Consider the following 12666-nt stretch of genomic DNA (forward strand, 5'->3'; position numbering starts at 1 on the left):
ACATGAAACCCACCACCTTTATGTGTTAGAACAAGAGAAGTGCACCTACACATAGCAATACTGTAGGGAAATATTCTTACAGTTGCTAGTGACTTGCAGGTATCCTTAAAAGCAGTTCTCTTGACCTTCTTGAAACATGCAAGGCTTATTAAATTTTTGTATGTAGTTTTTTTACACCTATTACTTATTCCTCAGAAGGTATACAAACATCCAATTCCTGAAAATTTTCATAATCCAGATTGGTCTTTTGGGACAATTTCATGGGGGGTCGTAATCGAGCATTTTTTTTTTTTTTTTTTTGCATCTGGGGCTTCCTTCATGAAGAACATTTATGTCAGTGAGTGAGTGAGTGGTGGGATTGGGGCTTTATAGTTATTGTATTTCTTTTTGGAAGCACTTCCCTTCAACATCACTGCAGGAAAGGAGTTAATGGCACAGCTGCACACGTGGTCCAGCACGAGATGTTCTCGGGAAAAACCACAGACAGGTCAGTATCTAGCTAAAGCTCTCCTCGCCAAATCAGCAGTTGGACTGGACCCATGACCTTTTGCTATCAGAAAGACAGACTGACCCCATGTCTTAAATTTCAGCTGTGTCAAGGAAGAAGTTGTGCTGTTAAAATAGCCCCCTCCCCTCTTCCAGTTGGGTGGAACCTGCCAATCACCAAATGGAGAGGAAGACTGCCTTCCAGAGATCTTGCTGCGATTATTTCAATGATTTCACATTCTGGGATGCACCCAGTAATACCTTTTATTTCTATCACAGTTGTATTTATGTTGAAGATGCAAAGAACAAAAGATAAAACTTTTTATTCCAGGCAGGAGCTATCTCAGCTTCCAGGCTTGTCCACAACTTCTTGCACCCTCACCAAGGTATTGGCAAGAACTCAGATTTTATTTGTGCCTGCGCAAAATTTGTTCCGGTGTTAGTGTCATCGCCGATAATGACAAAATATTGACACGTGTGCAAGCACTCTAATCCTTTCACTCAATTCATACATTGTTCAAAGTAGTTAAAAAAATTTGAGAGCACCTTTCTCACTTTTTAGAAATGCATCTGTTTTTTGTCTTCTTTTTAGCCTCGGAGAATCCTGATTCCAATATAGATTTTATTTTCACAGACATATGTTGGAAGTACAAGACCCTGTGTAGCAGCACATGTCACACATGCCTAATGTTGGCCCTCTAATATATACACTCAGACACACATAATTAATTATAAGTACTATTTTAAGGCTGGTGAACTATCACTAACAAATGTTTCCAGGTTTAATTTGTTCCAACTCCCCAATTTGTACAACAATCACAATACATGCACACACAGACTCGCTCTTACTCATATAAATTAAGTAAATTATTACAAATATGTATTTTATTTACAGATTTTTAAAATAATACAAAGATCACCTTATTCCTTTCTATTTAAATATAACAATTTGTGAACAATCAATTTGAACAATGGTTTGTGAAGTTTAAATAACACTTTTTTTTTAAATGTACAGTGTGTCAAATGGCAGGAAATACAAACAACAGAAATGAAGAACATTTCTCCCACATCAATGCTGCTGGGAGCTGCAGCCTCTTCTTGTAGCTCTCTGTGAAGTCTTGGTAATTCTCTTACCCCTTGGACAATTAGAAACATCAATTCCCAGTTGTTGTGCTTTATTTTGAGAGCGCCATACTTTTATCGTAAAATCATCTGATGTGGTTACTAGCATCTCGGCGTCTGCAGGATTAAAAGCCACAGCATTCACAACATCACTATGGGGAAACTTAGCAAGGCAAATACCATAGTGGCGATCCCAGAGGTAGCCATGCTTATCTTCAGCTCCGCTGATAAAAATGAAAAAATGAAGTGAAATTAATAGAGGAACATATTTCTGGTAAATAAAAGAATCAAAATTTCGGTAAAAAAAACAAAACAATTTCGGGTTCAAAAGTGGTAAATAAAATAAAATGTCAGTGTTATAGCAGTGAAAAATCGAATCAAAAACAATATATAAAATTACATTTTGGTTTTAAAATTGTGAATATAATCCTAAATTTGATTTAAAAACCACACTTACTACAGAAAATAAACATATCCCTTCTAATAACACTAAAGAAACTAAAGAAGGACTAAAATTAAATGGTGTGACTCAGTTGTTAGCATATGCAGATGATGTAGACTTACTGGGGGATGATGTGAATACAATTAAGAATTATGCTAAAATATTTTTCAAAACTGCTAAAGAGATAGGTTTGGAAGTTAACAAAGAGAAAACTAAATATATGCTTACAGGCCGAAACCAAGTGTTAGGTAATAATCAAAATCTAATTATTGATAACAACTCGTTTGAACCAGTTTCCAAATTCAAATACTTAGGAGTAATATTAACAAATGAAAATTATATTAAAGAGGAAATAAAAAGTAGGCTTAATTCAGGAAATGCATGTTACTTCTCTCTTCATAAACTTTTGTCTTCTCGTTTAATATCTAAGAATCTAAATGTTAAAATATACAAAACCGTAATTTTGCCTGTAGTATTATATGGGTGTGAAACTTGGTCCCTTACATTGAAAGAGGAACATAAATTGAGAGTATTTGAAAATAGGATCCTTAGGAAAATATTTGGACCTAAAAGGGATGAGGAGACAGGTGAGTGGAGAAGGTTACATAATTTAGAACTACATAATTTGTATTCATGTCCAGACATTATTAGAATAATTAAATCAAGAAGACTTAGGTGGGCAGGCCATGTGGCACGAATGGGAGAGGAAAGAGGAGTTTTCAGGATTCTTGTTGGGAAACCTGATGGTAAGAGACCAGTAGGAAGGCCAAGACGAAGATGGAGGGACAACGTCGAGATGGACCTAAGGGAAATCGGTAGGGATGGAAAAGAGTATATAGATCTTGCTCAAGATAGGGACAGATGGAAGGCCTGTGTTGCTGCAGCCATGAACCTTCGGGTTTAAGAAGGCTAGAGAGTTAGTTTTAGTTAGCTTCTAATAACACATTTATGTCGTTACCACAAAATTACATTTATTCCTGTATAAAGGGGTCCATTCTTGCTTCTCAAATATTTACAGCAGAATTCATCAATTTTCCGTGAATTGCATAACTCACAGGATAATTCAGACTTCAGAAAGTGTTATGTTAGTAAATAAACTAAATTTCATGTTTAAGAGTCTATTTTGCATTTTGCAGTTCATTTCGCAAAACAGGGTGGGAAAATGCACCTCACACCTTTCAGAAACATGAAAAATTAACATTACAATATGTTATTTCACATTTTCTGTTTTCGTCAAAAACTAAATATGTATGCCTCTAGAAATTAACAACAATGGACACAAAATTATAAAAATCAATGTACAGATTATCTTCATTGTAAAAATCCCATCTATTCAAATTTCAAAGTCTGAATATCACAGCCTTTCAATTCAGTTGCATATAATGTTCATCAGGATAATTGTAATTATCAAAACATGGTAGATAAATAAAGAAAATATAGGGTAATCCATAGAAAGGTAGATAAAAGTGTTATGAAATTTGGATCCTCTATATTGTCAAGTTTTGTAGAAAAACATTGACAAGCAATAAATTATATGTGGACATCAAATACATGTTATCAAGTTCAGTTTGGTGGGTTCAATCAAACCACTTCTATACAGTGTGTCCACAAGATAATGAAGTCGGTTGGTCGGTCTCTCTCTTACTCACTCAGACCATTGAAATAGCAGACTGGTAAATTATGGAAAACCAGCAACAATTACAGTAGTGATAATAAATATCAAATAGTGAAGAAACTAGGTTAAACCTGCAGTAATGCCATGAAATATTACAAAATTCTTAAAATTTGGTGAGTAAATCCTATTTCCTTCACATTGTTTTCACTTATCAATTAGTGTCACCTGACGATGATGATGGGAGTAATGATAAAATGTACAAGAAAGGTTTTAACCAATTTTTTAAAAATAAAATCAACAATTGAAGTACAGGAATTGAATATGAACTTACCTAGCTACATATTCATTGCATACGTCAAGAAATATAAAAAAGCACTCATTATTTGGAGTATATCCTTTATGCGATCTCAACATTGTTCCAACTTGCTTTAATGTTGCCAGGTCAATCACATGAATATCAATTTCTTGAGCTATTGGTGGAGGATCCAATGGATTCCTTATGACATATCCTTGTGGCCAAGGTCTACTGTTGACATACAAATATCTGTAAAAGATGTTTGGAGTTAAGTAGTGACCTTTGCAGTAATAATAATGGTGCAACAGCCCACTAAGAACCCTGACCTACCTTCCTACTGCTGGCCTCCCTCCCACCTGAAACCACTCACCCAAGGTGGGAGATCATCAAACCAGTTACACGGTGATGTGTGGCCAGCATGACGAACCCCCAGTCATTGTTGTAGGTTTTCATGACCAGGTTACGTTATTCATTTGTAGCTTCCCAATTTTCTCATGATGGTGGGTGGCCACCGGTCCCATACAGGTCGAATTCTCAGGAGAAAAGTTGTTATGCTTTTTCAAGTTTGTATCTGTATAGTATATTTTTTTTACCGTCGAATGTGACCGATTACAGACTTCCACTCATGTACTGCACATTTATTTAAAATACGAGGCATATTTTTAAAGTAAGTTCAGTTTTGATATTACATCAACACAAGGACACATGTTGTAATAATTTTATTTTTACATGAAAGCCTGGGCCTACATCTACTTTTCAACATAATTGCCACCTACTTTAAGGCACTTATCGTATCGTACGACCAGCTTCTGAATGCCATCTTCATAGAAATCGGTCACCTGATGTGATAACCACTGCTGCACGGCCGTTTTCACGTCGTCATCTGCGTTAAAGTGCTGACCGGCAAGGTGCTTCTTTAAGTGCAGGAACAAGTGATAGTCAGTGGGTGCTAGGTCAGGGCTATAGGAATGATAATCAATTTGTTCCCAACCAAATGACGTGATGTGATCTTCGGTTCGATGCCCCGCGTGTGGACGAGCATTGTCGTGAAGCAATACGATCCCTTTACTGAGCATGCCGTGCATTTTTTGGGTTGCACGATGCAGTATATTCAAGGTCTCACAATATGTTGCAGCATTTAGTGTGTCACCCCGAGGCAAAAATCCACAAGAAGCACTTTTTTTTCATCAACTTGCCGCACCAGGTCATCATTAACCTTTTGCCGCCCAAGCGTCTCGAATGAGATACCCAAATGTAACCCTCACTGTCCCAAGCATCTCGATCGAGATGCTGGGTCAAGGTCGTAGTTTTTACGTTATAACTTTTCTATTTTTGGATAGAATTTTGATTTTATTTTTTTATATTGTTCCTAACACATGTATTTAACAGAAATGTTTTTTTGCATTTTTTTTTTGTCTTCATGAAAATGGAGGGGAAAAGGCGGGAAAAGGTACTTCTCTTTTGCGGCTCTTTTCAACGTCAAATTTTTACCGACAAAGGAAGACCGGCTTTGTTGTTCTAAAGCAATGCTTTTCACTCCCTCCTGCTAAGTGCATTCGAAGGAAGCTTGTTTATCCGATGTCAAAATGAAAGTTTTCCGTGAGGGGGCAATCAGGGGGTGGGGGAGGGGGAAGACTGGTTGTTGAATCTGCATTGTGAGAATGGAATTTCGAAACGTGCTGAAGGAAACCTTTGTTCTTTTTAGCACAAGTGTCCACAAGTGGCAACAGGGGTTACCCTGCATTGTCTAAGAATAGAATTTCAAGCAGCTGCAAGAATTGGCGCTCATTTTTCACTACGTTCTAGCTTTTCGTCTGTGAATGTTGTGCGTAGGTGTCGTTTTGTGCCCAAGTGCAAGGACATTTTTTGGGTGAAGTGACAATTTTTTAAAATAATTTTTGGGGGTTTTCTTCCTTCCCCCTCCATATATACGCCAAATTTGCATAAATTTTGCATTTTGACATTTTTTCAGGGGGTGGAAACACCATTTTTTTAAAGAAAAGTATTTTTGAGGGGATTTCCCCCCTTTCCACCTCCATATGTATGCCGAATGTGCATAAATTATATATCGTCTGAATCTGTGATTCATTCTGCGTACAACAGTATATCTTTCATATCCTAGGGCATTTAGTTTCTGAGCTATAGTCATTTCAATGTAACTCTGCATTTTGAAGCTTGAATCAGTGGCGTGGCGACCATTCCTTTTGGGGGTACAACTCAAGTTACATTGGTCATATGATAATAATGCAAATATTTTTGTGTTCCTTACATGTCAGCGATAATTTCTATGTGCATTTTGAACTTTTCATATCATTTTTTTTGGGGGGCAGGGGGGGGGAGAAACCTCATTTTAAAAAAAAAAATCAGGGGATTTCCCCCCTTTCCCCCTCCATATGTGCGCCGAATGTGCATAAATTATATATCGTCTGAATTTGTGATTCATTCTGCGTACAACGGTATATCGTTCATATCTCCAGGGCAAATAGTCTCTGAGCTAAAGTCATTTCAAGGTACCGCTGCATTTTGAAGCTTGAATCAGTGGCGTGCCGACAATTCCTTTTGGGGGTATAACTCAAGTTACATTGGTCATATGATAATAATGCAAATATTTTTGTGTTCCTTACATGTTAGCGATCATTTCCATGTGCATGTCGACACTGTCATGTACTTTTTCCTTGAGGGGAGGGTCGGGAACAATTTTTTTTTCCCGAAATTTTGGAATTTTGAGAGTTAGCCCCCTCCCCCCGCCACATATACGCAGAATTTCCAAAAAATTCATATAGTCTGAATCTCTGGTTCATTCTGCGTACAACGGTATATCACTCATCTCTCTAGGGCAATTAGCCTCCGATCTACACTCATTTAATTGAAACTCTGCATTTTGCTCAAAATCGGCTCAGGACAGAGAGGCTAACATGTGAAAAAGGCCTTTGGCGGCAAAAGGTTAATGACGGACGGTCGCCCACTTCATCCCTCGCCGTGCACGTTTGTATGGTCATCTTTAAATGTCCTCACCCATCTTCTTACCATGCTATCGCTCATAGCGTTGTCTCCATACACTTCTGCAATCTGCCGATGGATTTCGGCCGCTTTCACGTTTCTTGCACTTACAAAACTAATGACAGCACGTAGTTCACACTCCGCGGGACTTTCAATCGTCTGAGGCATCGTAACCACACCTGAACAACTGTCTACTCAGGCAAACGGTTGCGTACTGATGTCTGTGGCAAGCCCATAGATGCAGGTCCTCAGCACGCATGTGCGAAACGGCGAGTGCAGCGCTAGAGCGGCCTAATTGCAAAACGGAACTTACTTTAAAAATATGCCTCGTACAATGTTAAATTTTAACATTGGTACTAAAAAGAAATGACATTTTTCATTACCTGTGATCTGGAGAAAGACCCATGCCAATGATATGACCATGTAAATCTATAAGATGATCAATTTTGTCAAAACGATCAGCAACTGAATCAAAATCAAGCCAATTTGGTTCCTGTCTTTGGATATCTGCATTTGCTCTCTCCCTTCGTTCTCTTTCCCTTTCAGCTATTCGTTCTTTCAAACTAGGTCCAGGGTCAATGTGCCGAGGAAAAGTAAATGGTTTGATTCGCTTAAAACCTGGAAACAAAAAATATTGAAAGAAAATAATAAAATATAATATAATGATTGTACTTGTATTTTTGTTATTTTATGTTGCTTTCCTGCCACTTTTGACTAACCATAGTGATGAGGATGAGTGATGTTTAGATGAAAATGATGAGAGGACACTTACATAAACACTCATTCTCATAACAGAACTCAAACCTGGGAACTTTGATGGCATCAAAAGTTGACCACTTAATGTGCTCTGCCAACAAGCCAGTCTAAAAAGTAATGAAAACTCATTTCTTGACGCAACATACTGTCTTACACCTTGTGTGGGAAATCAAATCCAATTCAATACAGTATGTAATTCATAGGATTTTTTCATGCAACACCATTGGACTTGTGAACCATCAGAGCTTGTAACAAGAAGGAATGTGCTTTTTATAATATTTAATAGATAATAAAATGCAATTTCATATCTATGGTAATAGATTAATACTAAATTTAAAATTTTAAAATGTAGCAATGAGTACATAGAAGGAAAAAATAAAACCTTTCTGTTTGGTACATATGGTAGTTATGTGGTATTACCAAAATTCTCAATTCAATAAAAAGTATTCACCTTGTAAGATTTGCTAACTAACTAACTAACTCTCTAGCCTTCTTAAACCCGAAGGTTCATGGCTGCAGCAACACAGGCCTTCCATCTTTCCCTATCTTGAGCAAGATCTATATACTCTTTTCCATCCCTACCGATTTCCTTTAGGTCTATCTCAACGTTGTCCCTCCATCTTCATCTTGGTTTTCCTACAGGTCTCTTACCATCAGGTTTCCCAACAAGAATCCTGTAAACTCCTCTCCCATTCGTGTCACATGGCCTGCCCACCTAAGTCTTCTTGATTTAATCATTCTAATAATATCTGGACATGAATACAAATTATGTACTTCTAAATTATGTAACCTTCTCCACTCACCTGTCTCCTCATTCCTTTTAGGTCCAAAGATTTTCCTAAGGATCTTATTTTCAAATACTCTCAATTTATGTTCCTCTTTCAATGTAAGGGACCAAGTTTCACATCCATATAATACTACAGGCAAAATTACTGTTTTGTATATTTTAACTTTTAGTTTCTTAGATATTAAACGAGAAGACAAAAGTTTATGAAGAGAGAAGTAACATGCATTTCCTGAATTAAGCCTACTTTTTATTTCCTCTTTAATATCATTTTCATTTGTTAATATTACTCCTAAGTATTTGAATTTGGAAACTGGTTCAAACGAGTTGTTATCAATAATTAGATTTTGATTATTACCTAACACTTGGTTTCGGCTTGTAAACATATATTTAGCTTTCTCTTTGTTAACTTCCAAACCTATCTCTTTAGCAGTTTTGAAAAATATTTTAGCATTATTCTTAATTGTATTTATATCATCCACTAATAAGTCTACATCATCTGCATATGCTAACAACTGAGTCACACAGTTTAATTTTGTCCTTCGTTAGTTTCTTTTACAGCATACTCTAAGGCAAAATTAAAGAGCAATGGAGATAATGCATCTCCTTGTTTTAACCCATCACGAATTGTAAATTTGTCAGACACATTAATACCCACACGAATTTTACTCTCTGTTTCACTGGTGCATACTTTTATCATACTAACAAGCTTCTTAGGTATTCCAAACTCTACTAATATATTATATAATTTATCTCTTTTGACCGAATCATATGCTTTTTTGAAATCAATGAATAGCTGATGGACATTTTGATTATATTCCCACTTTTTTTCAAGTTTCTGTCTAATGTGAAAATTTGATCTGAATTTGATCTGTTACGTTTAAATCCACATTAATAATCACCTATAATTTCATTAGCATATGGGGTTAGTCTTGTTAAAAAAATGTTAGATAATATTTGCTATCCTATATTTTTCCAAGTTCACTTGGCTTCTTCAGGGTTATATTATGAAACAGAAGCAAGCACTTGCGTACTGGAGACTGCAGCATTAAAAGTAAGTATCTGAGTTTGTTTTAAGTCCACTTTATGCACAGAAGGACTAATTGGGACAGGACCCACAGTTTAAAGTGGGATCCAAGCCACTATGTGTGTCTACAGGGTATCAAACGTAAGTATCCATGGGAAGGTTAAAATGGTAATTGTACCACATGTATAAGGAGGGTGGATAAAAATGTATTATTCAATCATCTTAACCTTCCTATGTATACATACTTCTATATTTTTAACACTGAAGCCTCCAACATGTAAGTGCTCCTGTTACATAATTTATTCTTGAAGGAGAGACAAGTGAACTTGGCAAAATATAGAATTACAACTTCACAAATTGTGATGCATATACAAAGAATGTACAGCACATCAGTACTCAGCATAGTTTGAATTTGTACTTCAACCTGTAGGTGCCATTTTGCAATTAACATATAAAAATTAGGCACTTAGTTGCCATAAAATATATTCAATATCAAAGTAGTAGGCTATATATGAAAATGGAATTCAGTCCCTCTTTTTCAAATCAATACTTTATTCAAAATAACTCTCATGAATTTAATAAGTCATTCTCATCGTCGTGATTAAGGTAGTGAGACCGAAAGACAATACAGAATACATATAACACAAGAATAATAATAAACTATAACAGAAATTTCTTGATTAAAGAAATGTAAATAAAAATGTAAATAATCCATCATATGAAGCAATAAAAATTCTACGTTCCTCCATCAAAAACAGCCAAACAAATTTGAAATCAACCGTAGAGGCATAAGAAATGTGTAGCCAAAGGCATGCTCTGAGAAAAATGCCAAACCAAAAATTATCGGACTGCAACTTGCAACTGCTAATCTTGAACATAAAAAGAAGTAAAATATCTACATACCGATCTGGTGTGGCGTATATGTCTTTGAGCCAGTTGTAAAAATTAAGAACTTCTCACGAGGATCCAAGACATCATCATCACTCCCATACTCAGATTCTACTGACAGCTCAGAATTGACTGATTGAGTGTCAGAATCAGACGAGCATGCACCTGATCCATTTGTGCTTCTACTATCTCTGCCCCTCACTTCATCATCTTCGGCACTTAACTTTTCTGCATCTTCACCACCTCCTTCTACTAGCCTGTACTCAGCATTATATTGAATGGGTGTCACATAATCTGATCCATCTTCCGCATGGAAATTCGAAGCGAAGTAACTGAAAAGATATTCCGTTACATCTATAAATTAAATATCATTATTTCAGATATACAGCGGTAGAATCGAGATGATTCATCTTTCTCCATAATTAATTACAGCAATGTGAGTTGTAATTGGTGGTAAAGAAGTTGGTATTTCATGCCATGCATCATCAAAATATTAAAAAGGAGATGATAATGTCCTCCTTTTTAAAACCTTCTTAAATAAGTTAACAAATGTAGAAATGTCAACAAAAAATTAATACTCTACCAGAATTCGAACCCTGGTCTCTGGCATACCATACCATTTCTCTACCACTGAACTACAGCGTAATTCAAAATTTGCTTAACAATCCTATAAAATGTAAAGGAGTTAAGCTGGGTACAAATGGCCATGATAGAAAAAGAACAGGTTTGGCCTAGGGGGAACTATATTGGTGTGTTCCAAGTTGAAGTGCGCCATATTGAATTCAACCAGAATGCTCCTAACGTGTCAGTGAAAGTTCTGGGATGTCCTGATCGTCGCCTGTTGTTGACTCGTCCATCTCCCGGAACTTTTGGAGTAATTTTGCAACTGTCACCTGCGACACTGGATCTTGTTGGGGGTGTTGTTGATTAAAATCATTTGCGATGGTACTTGAACTTCTACCCCCAGACAGAAGTATGATATCAATACATTCCGCATGCGTTAGAAGCATTCTGGCAATGTTTTCTCACACCTTGAAAATGAGAAATTTGTTACAATTATGCAATCATAACTTCTTCCTGATTAAAGATAGGTTGAAAAAACCTTCACCATTGCATTTCTCATGAAATTCTAGCCTGATTTGTTAATTCACATCACCCCCTTCCCATTTAAAAATATGGAGTTGAATTCAATATGGCAGACATTCACTTAGAACACACCAATAATGTTCCCCCAGGTCCAACTGGTTTCTATCATGACCAATTGTATGCAGCCTAACTCCTTTACATTTTATAGGGGGTAGGGGGTGTTAAGGGTCTGAATCACCCTGTACTGTGCCAGCCCTGGATTTTTCGCTGTTCCACCTGTATGGAATTATCTCTGCCAGTGTTCCCGCAATGAGAACAGTTTCCTTTGAAACAGGTAAAACAGTGACATTTCTTTTGTTCACTTAATGGATAGACACGCTAATTGGGACTGGACCTGAAGTGTAAAGTGGAATCCGAACCACTGTGTGGTTAAGTATCCCTTCTGGCCTCCGGATACCCATAACCAATATATGCAATTTTTTTTATTGAATTCTCCATTTATTCTTCTTCTTCCATTGCTCTCTACACTTTTTCTAGCAAAATTTTACCATGTTGATTCCTATGTAATACATTATATGCAATCACAAATTACAGTTACAGATAGATGATGACTCCAGGAATGCATTGAAAGCATGGGGCAGTTTTTTTAAAACCTGCTGTATTTGTATTTTAGCATCGATTTTCTGCCACTTTTCGCCAATCTCAACAGTGAAAATGAGTGATGATTTGATAAAAATTGATGAAGGGACACTCAGAAGGGACACCCATGCCAACCTGGGAACTTTAGGCGCAAGATAAAAAAGAAGTAGACTAGTTAATGTGCTTGGACACCAAGCCAGAATCTAACAAAAATACAGACTTTACGGACAAAGAAAGGAAAAATTACAGATGAAAAAAAATGACTTTTACTGATCTTAATATTTTCCACCTTTGTTTACGATACTGATACCACTGGTAACAGCACATTTGAAAATGAATACATCTTAATCATGGGACTTTTCCAGATCACTGGGAACTGGTTTCACGTGTACAAAAATGTCAATAGGAATTTAAGGTTACTTCTCCATATTTTCTAAAAAGAACTAATGCCAACACTTAAATACTGCTAGCTTACTTACTTGAAAGGTACATCCTCACGATGTTCACTAGTCTCGTCATTCAACCT

At 36.5% G+C, this 12666-nt stretch overlaps 1 protein-coding gene across 1 annotated transcript in view; it reads right to left on the reverse strand.

The window, feature by feature from the left end:
* Nucleotides 1–1359: 1359 nt before the first annotated feature.
* Nucleotides 1360–12666, reverse strand: part of Fbw5 (F-box and WD repeat domain containing 5) — a 20267-nt gene continuing 8960 nt past the window's right edge. The window contains exons 2-6 of the mRNA XM_083120213.1: nt 12620–12664; nt 10431–10747; nt 7344–7578; nt 3997–4209; nt 1360–1832 (exon numbers count right to left, since the gene is read on the reverse strand). Coding sequence (XP_082976339.1) covers nt 1556–1832; nt 3997–4209; nt 7344–7578; nt 10431–10747; nt 12620–12664 — 1087 coding nt within the window. The 3' untranslated portion in view covers nt 1360–1555. The remainder of the gene's footprint in view (nt 1833–3996; nt 4210–7343; nt 7579–10430; nt 10748–12619; nt 12665–12666) is intronic.

Source organism: Lepisma saccharinum, chromosome 1, assembly GCF_977018435.1.
Source record: "Lepisma saccharinum chromosome 1, izLepSacc3.1, whole genome shotgun sequence".
Taxonomy (NCBI): Eukaryota; Metazoa; Arthropoda; class Insecta; order Zygentoma; family Lepismatidae; genus Lepisma; species Lepisma saccharinum.